The sequence below is a fragment of the Moschus berezovskii genome, chromosome 8 (genome assembly GCF_049115385.1).
Source record: "Moschus berezovskii isolate FMDL1 chromosome 8, NW_MosBer_1.0, whole genome shotgun sequence".
Taxonomy (NCBI): Eukaryota; Metazoa; Chordata; class Mammalia; order Artiodactyla; family Moschidae; genus Moschus; species Moschus berezovskii.
The window spans coordinates 54,337,254-54,351,473 of NC_142467.1; the positions used below are offsets into that span (position 1 = coordinate 54,337,254).

At 35.2% G+C, this 14,220-nt stretch overlaps 1 protein-coding gene across 2 annotated transcripts in view; it reads left to right on the plus strand.

The window, feature by feature from the left end:
* The window catches only part of LARS1 (leucyl-tRNA synthetase 1), a 74,160-nt gene that overhangs the window by 57,060 nt on the left and 2,880 nt on the right, over positions 1-14,220 (plus strand). For both annotated transcript variants that reach the window (XM_055428731.2, XM_055428729.2), the window contains exons 25-31: positions 874-1,014; positions 2,169-2,309; positions 2,551-2,661; positions 4,816-4,926; positions 7,681-7,785; positions 9,753-9,848; positions 11,516-11,648. In XM_055428731.2, coding sequence (XP_055284706.2) covers positions 874-1,014; positions 2,169-2,309; positions 2,551-2,661; positions 4,816-4,926; positions 7,681-7,785; positions 9,753-9,848; positions 11,516-11,648 — 838 coding nt within the window. The remainder of the gene's footprint in view (positions 1-873; positions 1,015-2,168; positions 2,310-2,550; positions 2,662-4,815; positions 4,927-7,680; positions 7,786-9,752; positions 9,849-11,515; positions 11,649-14,220) is intronic.

The window sequence follows — 14,220 nt, forward strand, 5'->3', positions numbered from 1 at the left end:
CAGTATATCCTCAAGTTTGACAGTCCAAGTGCTTAAAGTAAAAACGTAGCTTTTCTCAATCAGTTTTGTAGAATATCACATTGGGATTTATGTAATTTGGTTTTCAGAGATGTGGTTAAATAAGGATAAGTGCTGAGCATATCAGTATATCATATTTATAGGCTTTTTAATACTTAACATATGTTACTTAGAGCATTCACCTTTAGTACCCAGTTTAAATTGTTAAATTTTTATGTCCATTACAAAATGTCTTTTTCAGGTATTTTTTTTAGAGAATTAGTAATATAAAAGTGCAATATTCTTTTATTAGGATTGATACTTTTTTTTTTTACTGAAAAGCAGGGTTAATCAAACATTTATTTGATCTTCTAATTAAGAGATTTCCTAATCATAAAAACAAAAGAAAGGAACAATCAAAAAAATACTGATGAATTTGGCAACACAGATAAGAAAATCATAACTGAAATCATCTTAAAAATACACAGTTAATTGGGAAATTATTTACAGTCTATATTTTAGGATTTTTGACACTTCAAGAAAAAAAATACAAATGTCCAAAGAAAAATAACCAAAGGATGTGAACAAACAATCCCCCTAAAGAATCCTAAATGGCTAAGAAGTGCTTAAGAAGAAATGTTTAATAGCAAAGGTCATCAAAGATGTACAGATTTAAGCAATTTATTGTTATGGACCTAAGGATTGATAGACATTTATTTTCAGAATCTTAAAAATCTTTTCAGAAGTTCATTATGAAATTTTTAAAGACTAAGTACTTAAAAAATGCATTAAAATGGAGATACTGAATTTTTTTCCTATAATTTTATTTCAAAGAAGTAGGGGGAGAGAAATGACAAATAATTCCAAATTTTATAGGCTGCGAAAGATAAGTACCGTGAATTGGCCATAGAAGGTATGCACCGAGACCTCGTGTTCCGTTTTATTGAAGTTCAGACACTTCTCTTGGCTCCATTCTGTCCACATTTGTGTGAGCACATCTGGACACTCCTGGGAAAGGTAGCGTTATGCATTTAAGATGTTCTGTGTGGTTTTGATTTTGGTCTCATTGTTATGCGTTTAAGATGTTCTGAGTGGTTTTGATTTTGGTCTCATTAAATAAATGTTGTGGTAATAATGTTACTTACAAGAAAATGACTGAAAATGAGTACCGTTAAATATAATGTTGGGTTCATCATCTCATAATTATTACAGCAGCTTAAATTGAAGCTATCTCCTTTTTAGATAGAAGCATCATGTATGAGTCTATTTATATACACACTATGTATATTTTAAAAACGTGACTTTGTGTGTGTTGTTTATCACCTTCCTATTAGGAAACGTTATAATACATTTGAATACATTCAAATATATGTTTTAATATATATATAACTAATATTGTTTTTCTAGCTTCTTGCTTTAAAAGGTGAAAATATTGAGAAAGATATATATAACTGTTATGAACTGCTTATAAACAAAGGTGGAAGTGTATATTTGCATAAATATTCTTGTTTTATATAAAATTCCTGGCATATATAGGGCTGCATATTCAGGGATATTATATTAGCATTCATACTGTGAAGGTAAATTTAATTATTTCTCCCAGGCTTGCAGATAAACAGATTGGCTCGTTTAGTAACTCCTTTCCAGCCTTATTAGCCAAGCTCTTTTGTATTTTTCAGTGTGTGAACAATGCAAAAATGTGTTCATGAAATATATTCCAAATAGCCATACTTTGAGTACTAGATGTATTAATAGGGTAAAAACTGAGAGTGTGTATAATTTATATAATAATGGTTAAAAACCCACTCCTGTGTTCTTGCCTGGAGAATCCCAGGGAAGGGGGAGCGTGGTGGGCTTCCGTCTATGGGGTTACACAGAGTCGGACACGACTGAAGTGACTTAGCAGCAGCAGCATTACATAATTTTCTTTGAAAGTGAGCATATGTGTGTGGGTATTAATATGCTTGTACAAATGGATGCTAATTAAGAATGTAGAGTCAGACTTCACAGCTTGAATTCTAGGGAACATTAGATCAGGGGCTGAAAGTGTGTTCTGTGTAGTCAGGTTTGAACTTTGAGCACACAGTTACAGATGGTAGCCTTGGTATGAAACTGTAACCAAGAATCATAAAATAGTTGTCTAATCTCACTAAACCTTTTTTTTTTTTAAGCCCGACTCAATTATGAATGCTTCATGGCCTCTGGCAGGTCCTGTGGATGAAAGCTTGATACGTTCCTCACAGTATCTCATGGAAGTAGCACATGACCTTAGACTGCGACTCAAGAACTATATGATGCCAGCTAAAGGGAAGGTGAAGTCATTTTTTTTAAAGAGTCTTTACTTAAAAGTTATTGGTCAAATAACATCTAACAATAATAAAGATAAAGACAAATTTCATTAAAACATGCAGGGCTCTTTTCATTATTAATGCAGTTCGATAATACGATTTTTTTTTTATGTTAAAGGAAGTAGTGGTATATACTGAAAGTGTATTTCATTTTTGGTGTATATAAAAGTAAGTAGATGTTTTTTTCCTTTCTTCTGCCCTGTAGAAGACTGACAAACAGCCCCCTGAGAAACCTTCACATTGCACCATCTATGTGGCAAAGAACTATCCATCTTGGCAACACATCACCCTGTCAGTTTTGCGTAATCACTTTGAGGTAATTCTCTCAGTAGACATTCCCCTCCGAGCAGTGTTGTGTACTGCTTATGCTATTTTTGTTTTTAGGATGTTGGCAATGTCTAGGGGAAGGAAGAACGGCATCTTTGTTTAATTACCTTTAGATGTGGAGTGTCCTTTGTGGTTCCTAAATGGGTGCTGAGGGAAATGCTGTTTCATTTCTGAAACTGTCATACAAAATTATTGGATCTAGTAGTATGTAATAAGAGATGTGGAACTTTTTCATATATTGGTTAAAATTATGAAACAAAAGAACTAAGTTTGCCTTTTGGTTTCATTGTGCTTTGAACACTGGGATTCAAGAAATCTTAACACTATGATTGAAAGATTTGAAGCTTGGTGCTTGAGTAATTTAAAAGAAAGTGTCCAGTTTGATAATTACCAGTAGAAATGGAGAGTTTGGTGTTTTTTTTTTTTTAAAGTGTCAGGTAAATCGCTATTAAATATGATAGTTATATTTGAAGGTAACTCAATATTTAAACTTAATTCTAAGTTTTCCTAAAGAAGAAAATTTACCTACATTTTTCCTTTCATGTTCGAAATGCGGAAACAAAATATATGTTGTGGAATTTTTGCCTAGTTTATAAAGAATAGTTATTGGTGGACAGAAACCATTAAGGTGCACTTGAGAAAGAGACAAAATAGGGATTATGGCCAAAGCCTAAATAGATAATATAAAGGAGAAATCCATAGCTTTGATTTTCTAGACCTTTATTGCAATTTTGTCTCATTACTTTTCATAGTTACCCAAGAAACACTTATGAGAATTTTTAGATTTGTAAGACTTGATGGAAAGAGAAGAGCAAGTGTTTTCATATTCTATGTGAACCTGTTTTTATGGAGAAGTATTTTCTTCCTTTGATTGTGTATAATAGAAAGAGAGAGTAGCTTTTAGAGTCTGCTTATAGGTTTTTGACTTATGGTAAGTAAAAGAGTAAAAGCTACTTTGGTAGTCAGAAAAATGAAATTATGCCTCAGTGGTTTATATATTCGTTATCAGCATTTTCAAGGAAGCAGCAGAAGAATTCAATATGGTATGGAATATCCCAGGTATTAAAAAAGACTCATCACCACTATTCTTTTAGAAGTTATATTTTTACTTGTATTTATTAACTAGATTATATAGTTTGAAATCAACATCATCTTTTGACATTATTCGGAATGACTAGCTTCCTTTAAAATTATCATTTGTTTTTATCCTAAAGAACTAAAAGAGTGTCAGTTTATAATCCAGAAGAATGTTCTTATGTTTAGTATGACACTTTTTTGGTGACATAGGGAAAAGGAATGTGTTTCACCCTCTCTTTTTCTCTTCCTTATGTATTTCAAAGCATCATTTTTGCCAGTGGAGAAAATATTTTTTCCTGTGTACTCTAGTAAAGGTTAGAATTGAATGTCAATAGATTATTGGAAATCTTACTATATGTTACTTTTATTTTAGATTTATTCCCAACCCTTGGCTTTGGTGCAGTGCTTTTGTAATAAGAAGAAAATAGGTCATCCAAAACTCTGAAAAGACCACTTGCTTTATTACTCCTCTGTTGATGAATTTAAATTTAGGCAGCACATTTGGAACTGTGTGCATATTAGTGCTTATGATACTTTTAGATAGATAGAAATTATTTTAATTATATTATTATTTTTATTATTTTAAAGAAATTATATTCTTTTTTCACATTTGCAGTAACGGTTTATAAGGAAAGTGCTCAAAAACAGAAATATATACATCTTGTATGATAGTTGTATAATTTTCCTTTTGCTCTGACTAATGAATTGCTTTTAGAAGTTTCAAGACAAATGAGATCTTTATAGACCATTTTATCACCAGGTAAGACTAATGTTACGATCCTAAAAGTGTCATTAGTGTAAGGAAAAATTAAATACTCTGCATGATGCACTTGCTTTTCTCCTTTGAATTTGTCCTTTGAATTTAGAGGAAACAGGAGACGCTTTTCTGTATTATTCATTTACCTTTCACTTCCCCATGATGCTGGAGTGTACCCCCTCTTCTCTCTTTTATATCAGGCTGGTGGCCACTGTTTCATGTCTGGCCAGTTTGTTACAGGCATATCTACTATCTTACATTATTTAAAAAATATTTTTCCTCATATTCCTCTCCCACTCTTTTTTTTAGAACAACAGTGGAAAGTTGCCTGATAACAAAGTCATTGCTGGTGAACTAGGCAGTTTGCCAGAATTGAAGAAATATATGAAGAAAGTGATGCCATTTGTCGCCATGATTAAGGTAAGCTGTGGATCTTGTGCAGCTGTGATATGTGGGTAATGGTTAGCTAGGATAGGAGAAGGAAGAGGAAAACTTTGGGCAAGACCTGTCTCAGGAAATCTGCTAAAATAACACTTTTCAATCAGTGGTTGTGGAAATGAGTGATCATATTTGGGTTTTACCTGTGGAATTGCTGAGTGTGTTAAAATATGTATTGTGGAAGAAAAATTGGTTTAGAATTAATTCACTGAAGGATTCTCTTCATGTTCTACCTGCCCGTCTTTTCAGTTTGAGGAGGAAGCATATTTTTTGGCTTCCATTAGGGTCTTTTTACTAGATCCTGTTACTGGAAACAGGATTCTACATTTGTATAGGTTTAACTTATTAACAGGATAAATGTTTATAGCGGTTAGACCAGGGTTTCTCAATAATGGCTCCATTTGTATTTTAGGTTGGATAGTTCTTGAAGGCTGTTCTCCTGTGCACTATAGGATGTTTAACAGTGTCTTGACTTCTACCCACTGGATGCCAGTAGAATTTCTCCCTCCCCAACTCAAGTTATGACACTTAAATATCTCCGGACATTGGCAACATTTATCTCCTGGTTGTCCGCCCCCCAATTCCAGCTTCCCCATTGAAGGCTTCCCTTGTAGCTCATTTGGTAAAGAATCTGCCTGCAGTGCAAGAGACCCGGGTTTGGTTACTGGGTCAGGAAGATTCCCTGGAGAAGGAAGTGGCAACTCACTCCAGTATTCTTGCCTGAAGAATCCCATAGACAGGAACTTGGCTTGCTACAATCTATGAGGTCGCAAGAGTCAGACACGACTGAGCGACTAAGCACACACATTGAGAACCTTTGGGTTAAACTCTTAGTTTTCTTCTTATAGATAGCTGATCTATTGGATTTCTTGACAGAGAAACAAAAACAAAACTGAATGTTGCTTAAGATCTCAGACTCTTGGGGGCAGACAGATCTTGGCCCCAATCCTGTTTTCTGTTACTTCTTAGTTTGGAGGACTTAGACAAATCACTTGAATTCTCTGGGCCACAAGGTTTTTCATGTATAAAATAGGAAATTAATAGAATCTACCTTTTAGGAGTGCTGTGAGGAGTAAATGAGTTAATACATATAACACGTTTTAATACTACCTGTCAAAAAGTAGGCTCAGTAAATTAAAAAAAAAAAGTTAATCAGTGTCTTCCGCCCTATTAAGCATGTAAAGGTTATTGCACTTTAGATTAATTCTTGAATCTTGGAGGCTATAGATGCCTTCCTGATAAGAAAGCAAAACTCATAGCTTGTCCTGTATTAGAGTAAATTGCTTCTAGGAGAATTAAAAGGCTTTCCTAAGGACACATAGTCAACTGTCTGAGCCTTATGGTATTTGAAATTTCAGAAATCATTTAGAATCTTGGCTTGACCTACACTAATCAAGTTATGTTTGTGGGTATACTCATAATTCATTGGTTCTCAGCTAGTGTCATTGGTCCAGTGTCAGATCCATTGTCAATATGGGAATCAACAAAATATCCCATTGTTCATTGCACAGGCAATAAATTTTGGTGACATGCTTTACAGAATCCAGTAAAACCAATTTTAAATGATGTTAGATTCAAGGGTTGGCTTTTTGAAAAAACAGTGTTAGAATTTTCAAGTAGTAAAATATTTTTTCAGTAATATTGGTGATTTGTCAGACAAATTAGTGGTTTGAAACTTTGAAAAGTATTTAATAAATCTGGGAATAAGAATGGTTTTCTAGTAGTTTATGGGAAAAGAAACAACTTGGATGATAAATGAAGGTGGTGAGCGTCAAGGATAATGTCAGGTCACTTTCATATAAATAAATGAAACATGTTCTAAGCAAGTTAGCTATATTTGTGCATTTGAGTTTAGGTCGTAAAGGTTGCATCTTGAGCAGCAAGTATTTAATGTTAAAGAAAATTAAGAATAAGGAATTTTTTTTTTTTAAGAAATGGTTTTTTATGTTATAGGATTACCCAAGTACCCATTTAAATAAAGTTTTTAAGATATTTTAAAATTTATAAGGATTTTTTATTTGGTTATTTAAGAGTACCTTGGCACTCTTATTATTTTTTTAATATTTATTTTTAATTGATCAATGATTGGTTTATAATATTGGTTTGATTTCTGTCATATATCAACATGATCAACCTCCCTCTTAAGTCTCCCTCCTGCCTCCCACCCATTCCCACCCCTCTAGGTTATCACAGAGCCCCAGTTTGAGTTCCCTGAGTCATAAAACAAATTCCCATTGGCTTTCTATTTACATATGTTTTTATATGCATCCATGCTACTCTATGTCTGGATATTATTAATTTGCTATTCCTTGAAATAGTCTTATTGATGTGGTACCTTAGAAACTTCTAATTTAATTTTTTTTTTTAGTTAACTAGGGAATATTTTAACACACTTGTTTGATTCCTTGTCAAAGCAAGTTCTTTGGATCTGCTTGTTAAGTCAGGCTAAATAAACAATGATGAAATCGTATTTCTTTTATAAGTCTGAAAAACCTGTCCTCTAGTCTTTTCCATGCTGTCTTAATCTTATCATCCTTTAAATGATAATTACTCTCAGCTAGTAATTTCATTAGCGAGCAAACATAGATAAGGGAAACCATGAGTCCAAGGACTTTCCTTTAACTGTTCAAATTTGAAGATTTTATCACTTAATAGACTGATTGCTTTGGCGAAAATATGTTCTTTTCAACATATTCTTAATGTGATTTTTTTTTTCAAAACCATTTTGGCTGTTAGGAAAATCTGGAGAAGATGGGACCTCGTGTTCTGGATTTGCAATTAGAATTTGATGAACAGGCAGTACTCATGGAGAACATAGTCTACCTGACCAACTCTCTTGAGGTAAGAGGGGCCTGGGTTATAATAACTAACTATAGTAAACAGTCCAGTTCTTTTATTTTATAATAAGCCTTTTTAAAAACTTTATTTTCTATGTTTAGTACCCTTGCCAAATATATTGTAGGGGGAAAGAGAATGGGTAGTATAGTAGTTATGGGAAGAAGAAATCATCTGTTATCTTATTTCCCTTATCAGTTATTCTGTATCTAAAATACTAACTGTATATGCCCAAGTTTTCTTTTCAAAATGAGGAATAGACCTTATATTCATATACTTTCAAAATCTCTTATATTATGGGATGCTCTGATTGCTTCTTTTTCCCACTTCCCTTTAAGACCTCAGATTGACAGATTTGGATTTATTAAAATCCTTGATTCATGATATATTATCAGTGGTCCATGTTAGGCCCTTTTTTTCCCCTAATTAGTAATACATGAACATCCATGAATCTACTGCCCAACTCAGGAAACAGAACATTACCAGTAGCTTTCACATATTTGAGTTTCTCCCATCCCATCTTCTTGCACCAGTGACAGTTTAATATATAGATTCTAAAAATGCTGTCTCTCATTCAACTTAGGAAGAAGGAAAGATAATTTTCTATAGAAAATTGTGTTAGAGGACTCAAAAAGTGGTTATAATAATAATGAAAACCTGGTGGCTCAGACAATAAAGAATCTGCCTGCAATGCGGGAAACCTGGGTTTGTTCCCTGGGTTGGGAAGATCCCCTGGAGGAAGGCATTGCAACCTACTCCAGTATTCTTGCCTGGAGAATCCCCGTGTAGAGGAGCCTGGCAGACTAAGTCCATGGGGTCTCAAAAGAGTCTGACACAACTGAGAGACTAAGCACAAAAACAGAACAGGTTTAGATTTGAATAAAATTGTTTTATGAAACATGGGAATGAAAGAAACAATCATTTCTAAGTAAATATTTTATGTCATGTAATTATAAGTGTGTGGATTTCCCAAAGAATCTATCTGCTAAATAGGAGACGTAGTTTCGATCCCTGGGTCAGGAAGATCCCCTGGAGAAGGAAATGGGAACCTACTTCAGTATTCTTGCCTGGGAAATCGCATGGACATGGGAGCCTGGCAGGCTACAGTCCATGAGGTTGCAAAGAGTCAGACATGATTTAATCACTAAACAACAGCAACAACAATTATAAATACATAATTAAGTATTAGTAGACATCTATTTTATGTATTTCTAAATGTTCATATGTATTCATGGAAGTCAAAACACTGCTTGGATATTTTCACTGGGACAGTGGGAACACTTTTTATTTAGGGTCATCTTATATATATGCAATTTGCTACATATCTTGAGCTTTTCCAGGCTTCCCTGGTAGCTCAGCTGGTAAAGAATCTGCCTGCAATGAGGGAGACCCCGGTTTGATTCCTGGGTTGGGAAGATCCAGTGGAGAAGGGATCAGCCACTCACTCCCATATTCTTGGGCTTCCTTGGTGACTCAGCTGGTAAAGAATCCACCTGCAATGCGGGAGACCTCATTGATCTAATTGATCCCTAGGTTGGAAAGATCCCCTGGAGAAGAGAATGGCTACCCACTCCAGTATTCTGGCCTGGAGAATTCCATTGACTCTATAGTCCATGGGGTCACAAAGAATCAGACAGGACTGAGCTACTTTCACTTTGAGCTTTTCCATTTATTTGAGTGAAAGCTTTTATCCTCTTTATTGTTTTCTCGTAGGCAGCAGGTAAATGTCAGATTTCCTTATAGAAGATGGTAAACATGATTATATAAATAACATACTATGAGACATCCAAGATGAGTGTTAAATAATTGATTATAGATTTCATTTAATGTTTATATGGAAAATAATAAAATTGCACAGATCATTTCATGTCAAGTGGAGAACCTAGTTTTGCTATTTGGTGAAATGAGGTGATGATTAATTTCAATCCTATTAAGTGATACTAATGGTTTGCATTTTTTCCCTCTCTATTTAGCTAGAACATGTAGAAGTCAAATTTGCCTCTGAAGCAGAAGATAAAGTCAGGGAAGACTGCTGTCCTGGGAAACCACTTAATGTTTTTAGAACAGAAGTAAGTTGAAAGAATCTCACTGAATCATTGCATTTTAAAGCTGGAAGAGACTTTAGAGAGCTTTAATCTAAACCCATCATTTTGAAGATGGAAGCAAAGTGAGGTCCATAGAAGTTAAATGATTAGTTTGACTTAGGCCACATAGTTGGTCAGTAGTGGGACTGGATTTCAGGTCCTCTAATTCCCTAGGGCTTCCCTGGTGGCTCAGAGGTTAAAGCGTCTGCCTCCAATGCGGGAGACCCGGGTTTGATCCCTGGGTCGGGAAGATCCCCTGGAGAAGGAAACGGTAACCCACTCCAGTATTCTTGCCTGGAGAATCCCATGGACGGAGAAGCCTGGTAGGCTACAGTCCACGGGGTCGCAAAGAGTCGGACACGACTGAGCGACGGAACGGAACGGAATTCCCTAGTTAGTCCAATCCTCACTTTTCCTTACTCTACTGTTATGGTTAGCATCAGATGTTGCTTGTGATTTTAAAAATAAGAATATGATTTTCAAAACCTAACTTAAAAAAAGATAGTGGACATTGAAATGTGAGACTTTTAAAAAGAGAGAGGGAGCTTTCATATTTCGGATGAGTTTTGGTTTGATAATGTTATTTAAGACTTTTGGCTTCTGGCATAAACCAGATTGATGAATCATTTCATATTTTGCTGGTAATGCTTTTTAAATTTCTTATTTTGGGGCCATTATTGGTGAAGATAAATAGGTTTTGGAGTTTGAGGAGATTGTATTTATTAACTCTTAAAGAATCCATTCAAAATAGCAGCATTTGGTAAAGTCTGGTGGTGTGCCATTGTGAGAGTCCATGAAATGCCCTACTTTTCTTAATAAGCAGAAGGTTTACATAGATCCTGCTCCTCTTACCACATTTCATCAAAAACTCAGCAAACAGAAAAGGTCTCTTTTGAAAGAATGAGGTAATGATGACCATGCAGACCTCCTGAGTTTATCATCAGATTATAAATAGTCTCATTACATTAAGATATGGTGGCTTTAAAAGTACATTATTTGAGCCATGGAAATAGGTACATGAAATAGTGTTCGCTATACAAATGTGTTTATTTCAAGCTACTTTCAAGCATTCCCTTAAGCTACTATGTATTTACGTTTCATAATGCTCATTTAACTTCTTTCACTTAAAATAATGAGTATTGTCTTTAACTATATAGCTTATACAATGTGGAAAGTAGTATGGTATAGAACTGAGTTTATGCTCGGTAAATGTGAGGCTCTGTCTCTTTCTAGCTATGTGACCTTGGGCTGCTTTATTAATCTTTCTGGTTTTCAGCTTTTCATCTGTGAAAAGGGGTCGTTAAGGAACTGCTTTTCAGGATATAGGAATGATGTCTATAAAGTACCATCATCTGGTACCTAGCAGGAATTCTGTAAATGGTGGTAGTTGTAAAAGAGAAAATAGAATCGTTGTTACTATCCATCATCAGTATAGATATGTGTACTCATAGTCACTCTTATGTAGGCATTGGTTATAAGCATGAGCTTTTGTACATCTTTTCTTTCATACTTGAGTATCCTTTGATCTTGATTTTAAAATACCAGAATTAAGTTTGTATTTCCTTGGATATTAAAAGTCTAGCAGACACTCCTTTCTCAGCAATATTCAGATTTGATTTCTAATAATAGTCATTTTCTCTTTATTTTCTTAGCCTGGTGTATTAGTTTCCCTACTGAATCCTCAACCATTCACTGGCCACTTCTCAACCAAAATTGAAATCAGGCAAGGAGATAACCGTGATTCTATACTCAGGCGTTTAATGAAAGTGGACCGAGGAATCAAAGGTAAATGGCTTCCCTGAAGTGCATGTTTGGCAGTAGCTCACGGATTTGTGAGTTCTAAGCAGCGGGAAGAAAGAATAGTGACTGGCTTGCTTAGGGACAGTCATGTAATGTGGAAAGAATATTGGACGCAGAATCAGGACACCTGTCTTCTCTTTTGGGACCTTGTGACTAGGTAGCTTGGTGACTTGGCCATGTCAATTAAGCTCTAAATTGATTTCTCTTTTAATAAAATGAACACTGGATTACGTGTTTTTCCAGGATTCCATGTAGCTTTATTTTGAAAAATATTGATTGATTGATTTGGCTGCTCCAGGTCTTAGTTGCACCATGTGGGATCTTAATTCCCTGACCAGGAATTGGACCTGGACCCCCTGCATTGGGAGCATAGTCTTAGCCACTGGACCAGCAGGGAAGTACCAGGATTCCATGTAGCTTTAAAATTGTAATAAGCAATTTCCATCTCTCAGACATATTCAGAATTAAGCAACATATTCCCTTAATTATCCAAATTAACCTGCTTGATTGAATCTGTTCCTGGGGAAGGAAGAGAAAAAGAATAAAATTTTTTGCATGTCTGTCATGTGTTAGTCATTTAATCCTTTTACTACTCTCTAACATTGAGGGTATTATTCCCCTTTTGCAGATGATGAAATAGAGGTTTGAATGGCTAAATAACTTACAAAGTTCATACAGCTAGTAAATCTTGGAGCTGGAATTCAAACAGTTCAAACACATGTCTCTGTCTGCAAAGCTCATATTCTTTCTTTTAGACAATATGCCTCTGGGTAAAATATGTAAATAATCTTAATTTATTAGCAAGATTAAGTCTATATCTTCTATGATTAGATTTGATATAATAATTTGTAGTTCTTTTTTTAAATCACTCAGCTGATCTTACGCTGAGAAGAGCGTAAAGGGAGTTAGAGTGTTTCTAAATTATTTTTCTTCCAAATTATGAAGACAAATTAATGTTGAGATTCCCTGTTTTGCATGATCTCTCCCTTCTCTTCTTGATGGCAATCAAGAGTTGATTGGGCCACATACCATCAGTATAAAAACTTCCTGAAAAGATTTACAAATTCCATACAGTGACCTAATTTTTGAAACTGTATTCAGGGTAACAATATTCCATTTACATAGAAGACTGAAAATAGCCCTGTGGAATTCATTCTGCCATGCATTTTTTGTTCTCTTGAAATTTTTGAGAGACTGTTGTGTATGGTGTGTGTGTAGAGATAAGTGTGTATGTAAAGACTCCTGTGTAGGTACTAGGGGCTTTGGGGAGTCCACAAAGTACTGTTCACTAGGAGACTGCATCTCCTGAAGGAGTAGGGGACTTAACTATTGAAATATATAATCATAATCTAAGGAGAAACTGCTGAGTACAGTAAGAGAGGTCCAGATACCATTTACAGCAGAGAGAAAGGTGAGCTTATTTATTTCCAGCTGTGGTGATCAGGGCTGATTTTATGGAGAAAACATCATTTGGATGGGCCCTGTGAGGGTGAAGGGAATGTGTGTACTTACACAAGGGAAACACTGATAACTTGTTTCACTGTGTACCAGCAATATGTTAGGACTGGGGATTTTTTGTTTTTTGTAGACATTTTAAAAAATTGTGGTAAAATATAAAAACCATAAAATTGACCTCCTTAATCATTTTTTTGAGTGTGTAGTTCATTAGCATTAAATACATTCATATTGATATGCAACCATCACACTATCCATTTTTAGAACTTTTTCATCATCCCAAACTGAAATTCTATCCATTAAACAATAACTTCCCATTCTTCCTCCTTCTAGTCCCTGGCAAGAGCTCTTTTATTCTGTGTATTTGACTCGTCTAGGTATCTGTATAAGTGGAATCATACAGTATTGTCCTTTCGTGTCTGTCTTATTTCACTTAGCAAAATGTTTTCAAGGTTTATCTATGTAGACATTTAGCATGTTCGCTCAATAAACCAGGTACTGTAGAATGATAGTGCCATCCTTGCAACTTATAGGCCACAAAAAGCAGAACTTGAAAATTTTGAAGTGTGAACATACAGGAAGCCATTTTGTGGCCTTCCTTTTTGCTGTTTTATATTGCATATATTAGTCATGAGAAAATTTTGTAACAGGAAGAACTTGATTCTAAAGAACAATATAATAGCTTCTAAAGAAAATAGGTATTTGTGTGCACCCACTGGATAGGATAATTATGAGGTTGTAGTGCGTAAGAGGCTTTATTCGTGTATTGGAAATTGGATTATATACTATAATGTTAAACCTGCTGCTGCTGCTAAGTCACTTCAGTCGTGTCTGACTCTGTGTGACCCCATAGATGGAAGCCCACCAGGCTCCCCCGTCCCTGGGATTCTCCAGGCAAGAACACTGGAGTGGGTTGCCATTTCCTTCTCCAATGTATGAAAGTGGAAAGTGAAAAGTGAAAGTGAAGTCGCTCAGTCGTGTCCGACCCTTAGCGACCCCACGGACTGCAGCCTACCAGGCTCCTCCATCCATGGGATTTGATTTCCATTTAAATACTCTCAGATACAGCACTGACTAGGTTCTTCGGAACTGTACTGGTGTA